Source organism: Urocampus carinirostris, chromosome 6, assembly GCF_059441175.1.
Source record: "Urocampus carinirostris isolate Australia breed hairy pipefish chromosome 6, RoL_Ucar_1.0, whole genome shotgun sequence".
NCBI lineage: Eukaryota > Metazoa > Chordata > Actinopteri > Syngnathiformes > Syngnathidae > Urocampus > Urocampus carinirostris.
Window position 1 is genome coordinate 32,592,206 of NC_142354.1, and position 13,767 is coordinate 32,605,972.

General features: G+C 38.3%; 1 protein-coding gene across 1 annotated transcript in view; it reads right to left on the reverse strand.

Annotated features, from left to right (window-relative positions):
• Nucleotides 1–12,014, reverse strand: part of LOC148364612 (mitogen-activated protein kinase kinase kinase 12-like) — a 37,836-nt gene extending 25,822 nt beyond the window's left edge. Inside the window, exons 1-3 of the mRNA XM_088338768.1 lie at nucleotides 11,682–12,014; nucleotides 7,935–8,462; nucleotides 1,170–1,353 (exon numbers count right to left, since the gene is read on the reverse strand). Of these exons, the coding sequence (XP_088194894.1) occupies nucleotides 1,170–1,353; nucleotides 7,935–8,436 (686 nt within the window). The 5' untranslated portion in view covers nucleotides 8,437–8,462; nucleotides 11,682–12,014. The remainder of the gene's footprint in view (nucleotides 1–1,169; nucleotides 1,354–7,934; nucleotides 8,463–11,681) is intronic.
• Nucleotides 12,015–13,767: the final 1,753 nt, after the last annotated feature.

Genomic DNA, 13,767 nt, shown 5'->3' on the forward strand with positions numbered 1-13,767 from the left:
GCGAAGTAATCATTTATCAGTAAGTTTCGGTTTGGCTTTGCGTGTAACTTAATGGGATTGACAAACCAAGTTTTGGACAAGATGGAGAAATTTTGCATGCAATCAAATCTGTCTCTGAGCCACAGATACTCGTAGAAAGAGCCATATATGGCTCGCGAGCCATAGGTTCCCGACCCCTGGTATAGAACATTAACATAACTAAATAGAAATAATTAATTAGTGGTACACTAAGATGATGTTCACTGCTATAATCATAATTAAATAGCTTAGTCATTTTTCAATAGAGTAAAGAATTGTATTTTTAAAGATTACTTATGAATAAATCAATCTGTCATTTTTTGTCAATAAATTGTCTTTCTTTTGGACAAAAGCTAAAACAGTCTGCTTTCATGGGGGACTACTCTAATTGGAGACTATGGCTAAAACCCTCAATTAAGTAGGTTAAAGCATGTTTAACTCAGAGTTAAAGATTCAAATGTTAGCCCAAAGTTAATTTTCTCATGTTTGACACCATAAATGCAACAGTATAGAGCATTAACATAAATAAATAGAAATAATTAATTAGTGGTACACTAAGATGACGTTCACTGCTATATTCATAATTAATTAGCTTAGTCGTTTTTCAATAGAGTAAAGAATTGTTTTTTTAAAGATTACTCATTAATAAATCAATCTGTCATTTTTTGTCAATAAATTGTCTTTCTTTTGGACAAAAGCTAAAAGAGTCTGCTTTCATGGGGGACAACTGTAATTGGAGACTATGGCCAAAAACAATCAATTCTAAAAATAAAAGAAAGACTCGCTAAATATCTAGTAGCCAACTGCTATCATCAAACTCACATTTGACAGAATTATTTTTGAGTACAAAAAATATTTTCAGCAAAATCTGGATGTTTTTATGTGCTTAATGTTCCTGCTCCCATTCGGAACTGTTCAAACAGAGGTGTAGCACTACCAGTGTTGACAGCAAGCAGCAGCATGATGACAGATCTCAGGAGAGATCAGATAATGGAAAGAGGCTGGAGTTGATACTAGCACTGGGTGCTATTCGTTGCAGTTAGCAGCTCTTTATCATATAACATTTGGTGTTTTCATTCATTTGACACAAAATGCCACGAAACAAAATAACAATGAAAAAAAACCTAAATGATAAGCAATAGTGGACTTACTTGAAAGTAATGATGTTTGGATGCTTGAGTTTGCGAAGGTGCTTGATATCCGTCTCTTTGATGTTTCTCACTTTCTTCACTGCCACTTCCTGTCCGTGGAGCTTGCCTAGGAAGACGGCACCCTGAGCCCCGCTGCCCACCCATTGCAGGTCTGAAATCTCCTCAAAGGGGACTTCCCAAGCCTCTGCAAATAGAAAGTATGTGTGAGCGTCACTGTGTTCCAAAATCCATTTTAATTGAGTACAAAGTTGACTGTCAGGTAATATTCGTAGAAGAGTTGTTGGGCTTTGGCAACTGTCCTGCTGATTCTGCTTTTAGTATTGAACACCTGCAAAGGAAACTGCATGACATGCCTTCTCTTAATTTTGACTGTTATACCTCACTGTTGTTTGTTATTTTAACAATTATGCATTGTTTACTTCATAGTCACTATTGGCCAATAGCTTTGCTGTTCTTTAATTACCGCACCCTTTAGGGCGTATCTCCTTTTTATAACCTTAGAGATTTAATAAAAAATAAAAAAGTCAGGGTAGGGCTTTTTTATCTGAGGGTTGGGTCCTCTCCTGTTCTAGGTGCAAGTACAGAACCCATTGATGTCCTCTCTCCTAATTTTGAGTGTCTACTGAACTATAAATCAGCTGCACAGTACACACAAACATGATTAAATAATCGGTTTCTTTCATATAAACAAATATCAATTACCATGTTTTCCTGACAACATTGCATTAGGCCAACAAATAAACAATTTTAAAAATACATACATAATCTGCACTGCAGTTTAAAGGGCAGTTTTGCTGCCTCCGCAACAATGTTACTTTAAGGGGTAGCAGATGAAATTTGTAAACAATACATCACTAGTTTTCGAACAAGAAGTTGGTTATTTTCTCATAGTCGAAGATGAGCCTTTGCTTGTATTAAGAAGTATGCTACCATACTTCTGCTCGCTATGCTCGCTATGCTAGTCTTTGGGTCGCTTGAAGCACAATTTAACACACATGGAAACTTCAAGAGTGTTTTATGTATAAATAACTAAGGTGAATATGTTGCAGCAACTGCAACTTCCAATCTACAAAATCGGCTATATTAATCATTAGTTATTTTACCAATAGATTTGGGAGAACTTTTTATGCCCATTGTACATAAATTCTCGAACGCAGACAACGTTCACTACATTGTTATCAATGTCAAAAAAGACTATTCATTTAAATTAAATTAAAGTAAATTAGCCCTGCATCTGGCTTGCAACCATTTCAGGGTGTCTCCTACCCACTGCCTGAAGATAGCTGGGATGGGCTCCAGCACCCCCGCGGCCCTAATGAGGATAAGCGGTGCAGATAATGGATGGATGGATAAATAAAATTAAATAAAATCAAATAAAAGTAAATAGAATTAAATTTAATTCTATTCTATTCTATTATATGTCTTAAAGTTGCAATTACATGAATTTTATTTACTTTTTGCAATTGCAGAGAATCAGATTTTATCAAAACTGCTTGCATTTTGTATAATAAGTTACATTCAAGACTTAAGAACTAGGTTTGTGTGATTATTACACGTTCAAATATCAAACATAAATAAACTAAAATATTTCCGCCAGTCCATTTGGAATTTATAGAGTTTTTCCCATTAAATCTTTGGTGCTTGATAATGAAGATAGATAAATATATGTATGAGCTATATTGGATTCATTGGAGTTAACCTTTAAAAAAAAAAAAAGAACACAATTCATTCAGGAAATTTATATTGACACACCTTTTTCTTGCTGTACAGTTAAGATTTAATAGATGTAATTATTAATATGTATGTAGCACGTTTACATCCTGATCAATCCTCCCGAAACATTTTCATTCCTGCAAAGCATTTCAGGTGCTTTTCTGCTCTTTGCGGTAAACCTAAATGTAATAAATTTGTAGCCGGCGCCGAAGCTTTTAATCTCCCGTGTGTAATTCTGCCTCAGCCTCCCAAATCCTCCTTAGAACATTTGTGGGGCTGATGCAAAACAAGTGTACATCCCTCAGTAAGGGGGAAGGGGATGATTTGAGATCTCTCGAGTTAAATGTACAGACGGGGAGTAGACGGGTAAAAAAGAAGTGTGGGGGATCTCATTGAGGGGCGGCTGATGACAGGCTGTTAATGCTGATGCGAAATACAACAAGATTCAGACACATTTGTCATAAATAATCAGGACGCCATGAATGATTAATGCTCGCTATGGCTAATGAGACGTTTAATGCCTTTAAGGTGAAGTCTTATGATTGATCTCCGCTGTTTTGCTTTGTGTGGTAAATGGAAGAAATCCAGGGCAGTCGGATGAAAATCAATAAAAGGCAATTTTGCAGCCTTTTCTCTCTGCAGAGAGAATAGCTTCGTCACCATGGAGCGTCTCAGAAGACCATCTATTTTTTACGATATTTTACACCTCTGCCAAAGAGGCTATTACTTAAGGCGACTTCACTGATTTCTACAGCTATGCAGTCTTTACCATATTTATTAAACCACCCGTCATAAAGGGAGCATTGCATGGTGCATTAAAACACTCTTTACATTTTAGTGAGATCTTGACATTGAACCTTTTTACGGAGGGCTTTTACAGTTAATTTAGTCTTCAACCATCTCGATAATGGGTGGAGATGTTAATTTCTTAATTTAGTTAAAAAGGGAAACTTATATTAAATAAATTACAGAAGTATCAATTAAAGAAAATACTTTTCCAAAATCCAAATTTTACCAGGACAGGAGGATATTTCAGTTTTGTTGTGGTTAATGAAGCTCTATACACTACTAGAATAGTTGAGTCTTATACTGTATAAAAATGGTCTACCCTACAGCCCGTGACCTAATTGTGGCAGACTGGCCATTTTCTTTAGCCCACAGCATATACTAAAAAAACTAACCTGGGAAAGTCACAGACAGGAAGTGTCGTACACTTTGACAAAAAGAACAGAGAGCTAGGAAAAAGAAAATGTAATGTATAAAAATATATAATGTAGTGAATAAAAATAAATGAAAAAGAATTAAAAAAACATGGTGGTTTAGGGTTCAATTCCAGCTACCGCAACATCCCTAGGCTGAGTTCTTCACATGCCTGCATAGGTTTCTCCTGGTACTCCGGATTCCTCCCACATTCCAAGAAAATGCATTTCAAATGAATTGGCCGGTCCAAATTGTCCCTAATTGTGAGTATGTGTCCTGCGACTGGCTTGCAACCAGTTCAGGGTGTCCCCTGCCCACTGCCCAAAGATAGCTGGGATGGGCTCCGGCACCCCCCGTGACCCTAGTGAGGATAAGCGTGCAGAAAATGAATGGATGGGTGGAATGAAAGAAACATACATAATCTAAAGAAGAACAAACATGAACATGCCAATAGGGTTTTGTTCATGAAGAAATGAAGTAAATTAGAGCTCAAAAAACAGCAAGCTACCAAATACAGTTAAAAAATTCAAAGTGGCAGCAAGCAGCATCTTAATTCTATTCATTATACGGCTGCTATAAAAAGGCTTCTAAATTAAGTCTCACCATGGCGATGGCCTAATAAGTAGTAGAAATGTCTTCATAGAATGATTTAGATATCACATAGAAAATAATTGAAAAAACCTATGTAGTCTGAAATAAATTAACTTTCTTTACAATACTTTTTACTGAATCTCCTTTGTGAAGGTCATTGAGTTAAAATTCACGAGTGAGAGGGTGCTGATCAAAATTTGGTCTGCATGACCTTGGCTGGATGTCATGATGCTTGTATATTTTTTTACGAGTGAGGGTGCCGATGAACTGGGAGTGATAAACAGTAGGGATAAAGGAGGGAGAGAAAGACAGAGTGGAGGAAACACTGTACAAGAGGACATGGATGGGATGGTGGAGAATAGCAAAAAAAAAAAGAGAGAGAGGGTATTAAAGCGAGTCATAAAAACAAGGGTATGTATAAATCTGCCACCCGCGTGAGCAATGTGTAATGTCTTTAGTTTGACTTCGTCTTCTCCCACTTTATTGGCTGGTGCCAGGCGGTGCTTATTAAACGTTTTCTATTTGCAGCGCTACGGGTATGCGCGTGCTTGAGCGCATGCGTTTGGCGGTGCGCGTGTCAGGTTAATAGAGATGAGAGGCAGAGGGGTCAGAGCGTGGACATGCATAATACATGAGGCAGATTTGGCAGAGGAGTCCCATGGGATCGCTGCACTATTGTAGTGGCTGCAGACATAAACAACAGTGCGTCAGAGGGGGTTGGCTTCATTAGAGGGCTGCAGCGGGATGGATGGATGGATAGAGATGGGGGCGGGCACGTGCATGTGAAGCTGGGTATGGGGGTGGTGAGCATCAGGGGGAAAAGGAGACAGGCGGAGCTTTTGATAAAGGATCTTTGAATTGTGAAGAAACTGCTTGTTTATGACTATTTATATACAGTTTGCTTTCAAAACATTCACATACGAGAACAACAAACCAACAGGAACTCAATGGCACAAATGTGAGCAGAGAATTTACGTTGCGTTTGGATCTTTTTATTTGTAAAATTATTTTTGCAAAAGGGTAGCACGGCGGCGCCGTGGTTAGCGCGTGTGCGGCACAGTTCTAAGGTCTTGGGAACCTCCTGTGTGGGTTCAAATCCAGCTACCGGACTTCCTGTGCGGAGTTTCGTGGGTTTCCTCCGGGCACTCCGGTTTCCTCCCACATTCCAAAGATATGCATTTGAGGTGGATTGGCCGGTCCAAATTGTCCCTAGGTGTGAATGAGCGAGCGAGTTGTCTTTCCCTGTGTGCCCTGCGATTGGCTGGCAACCAGTTCAGAGTGTCCCCTGCCCACTTCCCGATGATTGCTGGGATGGGCTCCAGCACCCCCGCAACCCTACTGAGGATAAGCGGTGCAGCTAATGAGATGAGATGAGATTTGTGCAATACACATGCCCGGAAAACATAACTTGGATAGTACCCAAAAATGGAGAAGGAGATCTTGGAGTGATTTGAAGCCCAGAAATAAAATGGATATGGAGTGTCTCGGCTAAGTGTTTATTTGCAAGCTTTCAATATACCACAAGTCAAGCAATATTAAATATGAGTTCACTGCTTCCGCAGGCTGGTGTACACGTTTTCGTTTATTTCTCTTTTTATGTTCCTATTTTATAGTAGTTTTAGGGGGTCAGCTTCTTTTTAAGTGTATATGGTCATTTGTAAGTAGTCACTTTCGGAGTAACATGCCACTTTTTGATGTTGGTAATCTAGGGGGTAACTGAGTTACTTTTTAAATGAACTAGTCATCAATAGATCTGACGGAGAGCGCTAAGCAACGGCCTCCATAGTTACGGTATCCATGTATCACAAGCGTAGCAAATAGGACGGCCGAATCAACAGCAAGCAACTCTTTAGTCGCTGTTTCTGATAGCATAGCCAGATTTTTTTTTCCTTAATATGCAAACTTATTTCAAAAGACAGTAAAAAAAGGTTCTCAATCACTCTATGCAGAGTTACGTTCATGGCATCAAGGTGTCCAAAGACACTGATAACCTTGTGATGCTGGCGATCTATGAGGAAGTCGTCAGCACTGTATCAACTTCATATAGAAACTGATTCAGATTTGTCAGCTTTGACGGACTCTTACTGCAGATGTAAGGCAGGGTATATGCACTTTATTGTTTTCCCTTCTAACAGACCTTACGTTTTAGATATGTCACCTCAATCTTATTTCTTGGCACATATAATGCGATGAGAAAAGCAACATTTTTTTAGGCTGCACATAATTTTAAAAGTTCATATCCATGACAGTACGAACCCAATCCGGATTTTTTTAAGGTGTGTCCAGGTTTCTATTTCATGGTAATATAAATTAACGTGGCAGGGAGAAGCTACATGTCATGAAGTGAGGCTCATAGGGTGCTGTGTTATAACCGACCCAACAGCAGTGTAAACTTCAATTTAATAAAAATAAAACGCTTACAGTAGCACTTATGACTTTATTCCAGTTCCCATCAATCATCTTCATTTTGAGTTAAACGTGTCAGCAAGAGGATGCCTTTATGCACTTCCAACTCTTCTCCAAAATAATTTTTGGCTGAGGAAATAGGACAAATCTCACCCCTGCCAATCATTTTGAATACCTCTGATCAATGTTCCAAGTGCCCCAGACACATTGTAAAACCATTTTTGATACAAATCTTTCAGGTTACAAAGCTACTCCCAGAACGAAAGAAATTCGTAACTAGACATACCAAGATACAAGCTTGTGGATCAATGTGATACAAAGATGGATGACCGGCTGTCGTCATCTCCCTGTTCTGATTGGCTGAGAACAAGCGCTGCTGGATCTTTTAATTGTAACTAATTACTTTTTTTCAATATTGAAAAATGAAAGTTAAATATTTTCTCTATTAAAGTGACCGTGTGCAATATTTAGTGCTTTCTAGTGGTACAAAAAAGTTTCATTCAGTAAAAAGAACATTAATTTAAGTTTATTCAAGTGTGTCTAAGAAATGCACGTACTTGCACGCACATCATGAATGAGCTGACTAAGGCTGCGATCATGACTTTAAGCCAGGAGATGGCAGCAAAGAATAACAAAGTTTCAAAGGTTGTACTGCTCATTTATGTATGTTCCTTGAAAGATTTAATTAAATTAACTGATAGGGGGATGATGCCCTACCCCTGGTATGCAACTGTTTCATGAAATTAATCTTGGAGGTATTATCATTTAATTAGCTTGAGCAAAGTGGCTGAGTGGAATTAAACAGGTATGCTAATGATATCCTGAAGGGAAAAGCGAGGCATCGACAAAACCTACCGTCCAGATCGTGTTTGTGTTCAGTGGAGTATGCCTTCCCAATCATAGTCCAGACAGGTCGCAGACAGCCAAACAAGCCCTCTAGGAAGCCTCCACCTCCTCCAGTGGACTGGCACTGAAGTCTGGCGTTTTCCGCCTCACGCCGCACAACGCTGCAATCGGCTTGCGTCCCTTCTTCTTCCGTCCTGGTTGGACCACCATCGTGGTCGTGCAGCTTGAGGACGCTGTTTGCAAAATGTTCCTGCTGCTCATCGCCTGGCGTCTGGTTGGGCCCGGTCGTCGGCCCGTCTCCACCTTCGCTTCCTCCTCCAACGGTCTCTACCGTGCCCCCCATGTCTATAGAGAGGACGTTCCGGAGTACGCATTGGGTGGGCGTTAGGTCCATTTCGGGGGTGCACGGTGTCTCTGCATCAAGCCGGCGAAAGGAAGGGGGGTCAGAGAGTGGGGTGTTGAAGCCAGAGAGGGATGGAGATGGGGCACGGGGCTCGTGAATCAGGGCCATGGGGGATCAACTGGAGAACGGGCAACCTTGAAAGACAGGGGGAGGTGTGACGAATAAATTCAGTGTTAAATAATTGCATCTCTGCATGCCAGACCTGTATGCAGATGTAATTATCCCGCAAGAGTAAAAGTCAAGGCAAACATGCAGTAACATGATAAAAATATCATTATTTTCTGGGCTAATAGGCACACCTAAAAATCCCCAAATTGGACAGAAATTTAAAAGTGCACCTTATATAAAGGAAAACGCGGTGGATAAAGTTGAAAATGTATCCTTACAATTATATCATACTGCATACGTAAATTGTTCTGCCTTTGAGAAACATATCGAGTAGTCTTCAAGTGCCCTCTTGTGGTTAATATGTTAATTGTATAAACATGCTTGTTGATGCAAGGGTTCTTATATTAACCAAAATGCAACAATAGTACCAGATTTTTCAGAAAAAATATATTCTTTGAGATGTAAATATCACAGAATGTACATGATTAAGGCAACCGAAATTAAAAGTAATCATGTTAAAGATCATACAATTTGATCTTATAAACCTGACTGAGAAATTCAAAAGCATGTGAATTACATGAACAATTTTACAAATGTTCAATATGCGCACTACCTGGGAAACAATGAAGCATATCTTGGGTAACAGTCTCCTGCAGATTACTATTTATTTCATTTTTATAAAAAAAAAAAAAAAAAAATTGGCCCCTGAATTAGTTCAGGGAAAGGTGTATATTTATTATGATAATTGATTATTAATTTAATTTTCAGGGCTCTGTCAATTATTTGAGAGCTTTTCATGCAACAATTTGTATTTCTCAATTGTGTATGTTTACTCAAATACATATAGCTAATGTTTGGTTCACAATCATTTTTGCCGGAGTTAGGTCACTGTTCTGCCTTTGAGAAACATATAGAGTAGTCTTGGAGTGAGTTATTTTGGTTAACATGTTAATTGTTGGTTGCTTAAAGGGATAAAAAGAAAAACACAGAAATTCAACGGCAGAACAGAAGCTGACTTTGGAATATTCGTTGTGAATTATTTTTTTGTTGTTTTATGTTGTTCATTAGCTCTTTAGCGGGAGAAAAAGGGCAGCACGGTAAACATTTATGAAAAAATTAATTTTAGTGGTGAAACCATATGTCTTAATGTTAATTTATGTTCTATGAAAGACATTATTTTAATTTAAATGTATCAGTTTATTTTTTATGCAACCCCCCTAGTTTTGATTTCACGCACCCTATTAGTCCAGTGTATGAAAAATACATTGGCGGTGCGTTTTACAGTGTGTAAAATATGGTACTTTTATTTCAAATTGGATTATGTCAGTGAAAGAAATGAAATTGATAAGTGGAAAGGTCAAACTCACATTTATGCATCAATCTCATAAAAATAAACTGCATTTATGGTGCGCTCCACCACTGACTACTACACACTAGAACTCCAATCACCCTTTTAAGGCGCAATATAATTAGAAGCATATAGATGCATGGTTATGAAGAGAGCTCACACTGTTGCCATGACACCTGTGAGGCTATATTTATACTCACGTCCAAGCTAGCAGTCAAGTCATACATCCTAACAGCACACATAAATCATCTGATGAATACAGGAATGCAGTTTTTTAGTGACAATGTGAACTGCGAGGCTTATTACTCTATTAAAATTGGGTACGTGACACATCTGGTGCCACCCAACCACCTTAATAACATAACCAACAAACTGATTGTGAAAGCTGTTATACCACCTTGCATGTATTGAACTGTGAGCATAGGATATGCTATTAATACAGACAATAAAACCAAGCTAAGTTAGTGGGCTTGGTCTACGAGAAAATGGGGTAGGAATGAAGGAATTGAGTATTACATGTATGTGCTGTGTAAGTTATGTTTAACATAAATGCTAGGTTTGTCACCATGTAGGCAGTTGTCCCTTGCACCAAGAAAAACGTATTCCGTAAAAGGAATTCAAAAAAAGAAAGCGGGAACCCTATTTTTTTAGAGTTAAGGTGTATTATCAAGTATATCAATCTGAGGATCACAAATAAAATGCAGTGAACCCTTTCTATAACTTGGTACACTTCAGAGTCTCGCTACTTCATTGATTTGCACCGTGCAATGTGTTCTGCGTTCTGAATGGATAAACACTCATTCCTCTTTGAGTTTACATTGATGACAGTTCATTATTTATTAATGTAAATAAACATTTATTCTGCACTTGTATTTTTTTAAAAAATGTTTAGCATGTAAAAGCCCTTGCCGTTTGGTTTCATAGTAAAAACGGAAGTTGAATGTAATTCACATTTAAGAAGCCATTGTGAATAACATATTTGTTGATGTGATGCCATTCTTTCTTATTTTGTTTGTATTCATTATTTAAGATTGACAACAATCAACCAATCCATACACTTTCCATTTGGCTTGTACTCAATAGCATTACGGCTTACCCTATCCTTGTTGTTTTGGGGCAAATAAACCCATTGACGAATATCCCCTCACCAAACTTTCACCCCACCAGTGACGCAAGCATTTACGTATTTTATATGTTTTTTATGATCATTTCAACTTGTTTGTATCACAATTGTTGTATGGGTTATTTTAACGAAAAAAAAATGTTGATTTTTTGTTGGACCCAGACCAGTCCCCAGACATCAGTCCCAAGGGGGGCATATCAAATGCATGTGGGGCACAATAATTATTACATACAAAACAAAAAAACAAACAAACAAAAAAAAACACAGAATAAATTCCCAGTGAGGGGGCACAAGAATTTGGACCAATCTCGTTTTATTCATTTCGGCTTTTACCAAGATTGTCTCAGTCACTGGTAGCAGACAAAAACGTCATTGTAAACTAATAGTATTGTAACGGTATTCTAAATAGTCTGTCTTGTTGTGAGTAAATAGGTGCTGCACTGTGTTTGTAAGGTTTAATAAAGCTTCATAAAGGGAATCACATCCATTAATAAGAGGAGCAATTGGTTAAGGTTGATAGGTATGTAAACATGCACATTTAACTTCAATCAAGTATTGAGACAACACCAGTGTAATATGAAATGAGCAAATAACATGCATCCCAATACTACTGGAACAATACAAACAAACGAGCTAATCAAATCTGACAACAATATACAACTCACTTTAGGCCCCGTACCATTATTTTGAGAACCTTATCAACCTCATGTCACGTTATATGCTAACACGACTGCTGCATATTTACCAGCTAAATAGAGGCAACGTTTCTCTTACCTCAATGTTGAGAGCTCACATCCATCCCTCGTGTAGTTAAATCCTCGTTTACTGAATGGAAAATGATGTAAAAACACGAGTAAATTGTGTTTATTTTTGCGTAACCGCCCCTCCGCGTCAAGCTAGGCGCATCCTCATCCTCAGCATCCAACCTTCAATCACGGTGACATCGACTAGACTCCTCGCGTCAGTTCCTCTTTTTTTCTTGTTTTTGTTGTTTAAAATGATTGTTTGGTTTTCTTACTACACCTTTTCCATCTTCTCTCCTTTGAGAATGCTACGTGTCCACACCGGGATTATATACGGCGACCGTAGCTCACGTTGTAGTCAGTAAACAGGCTTAGAGAAGGGAGGAGGACGACGCAGATGGGGCGGGGTTTCACGGGAGCTATTACCCAATTGGATAAGAGATGTCTGATGACGTAGGTAATGCCAATGCAGGTAGACGGGTGGATGCGAGTGAGGCTACTCTTGGGTATGGGGTGGGGGGAAATCTAGATTGGGGAGAAGGAGGGTCAGCTGGTATGTGAGGTGATCTGAATGATGTCATCCACAAAGCACGCAGCAATTGACTGGACAGGGTCATGTAAATCCTTTTCAAGCCCTATTAACGCCTTCTGGATGGAGTTTAATTGGTGCATAATCTGAGAGACAGCTACCAACTACCCGCCCCCCCTTCACCTTCTGCCACAATGGGAGTCACAGGGGAGAGAAGGTTATGTTATTCTCCCTACCCCAAGGTTTATTCGTTTAAGCAGAGTTGGGCCCGTTACTGAAAAAAGTAATTAGTTATAGTTACTAGTAGATTATTCAAAAAGTAATTGTGTTACCCCCCCATATTACTGACACACAAAAGTAGCGTGTAACTCTGAAAGTAACTATGTAGTTACAAATGAACGCATATAAAAATGACCCCTGAGCCATAGGTTAGATAGATAGATAGAGAGATAGAGAGATAGATAGAGAGATAGATAGATAGATAGATAGATAGATAGATAGATAGATAGATGGATGGATGGATGGATGGATAGATAGATAGATAGATAGATAGATGGATAGATAGATAGATAGATAGATAGATAAATAGATAGATGGATAGATAGATAGACAGACAGACAGACGAACAGATAGACAGATAGATATATAGATGGATAGATAGATAGATAGATAGATAGATAGATGGATAGGTACTTTATTCATCCCCGTAGGGAAATTCACACTTCCAGCAGTATCCTTGTGTTGAAAAATGAGATAATAAAATAAAGATATAGAATACAAATATACCCAATATAACGTTTTGCTATAGAGTATTTAAATAGTGCTATGGAAAATAACTATATAGTTACAAATTAACGCATTAAAAATTACCCTTGAGCCCTAGGTTAGATAGATAGATAAATAGATAGATAGATAGATAGATAGATAGATAGATAGATAGATAGATAGATAGATAGATAGATAGATAGATAGATAGATAGATAGATAGATGGATAGATAGATGGATAGATAGATAGAGAGATAGATAGATATAGATAGATAGATAGATAGATAGATAGATAGATAGATAGATAGATAGATAGATAGATAGATAGATAGATAGATAGATAGATAGATAGATAGATAGATAGATAGATAGATAGATAGATAGATAGATGGATGGATAGACAGATACTTTATTCATCCCCGTAGGGAAATTCACACTTTCAGCAGTATCCTTGTGTTGAAAAATGGAACAATAAAATAAAGATGTAGAATACAAAAATACCCAATATAACGTTTTGCTATAGAGTATTTAAACAGTGCCACGGAAAATACACACTGTGATGAAAATAGGGTAATATTCTAATGTGGGGGTGGGGTTTAATGTGGGTTTTTACTCCCCCGGGTGGAGTTAAAGAGTCTCATGGCATGAGGAAGAAATGATCTCCTCAGTCTGTCCGTGGAACAAGACTGTAACAGCAGTCTGTCGCTGAAGCTGCTCTCCTCTTTGGAGATGATGCTGTGTAGTGGATGTAATGAATTGTCCATGATTGAGCGCAGCTTGTTCAGTGCCCGTCTCTCAGCTACAGTTGTCAGGCTGTCCAGC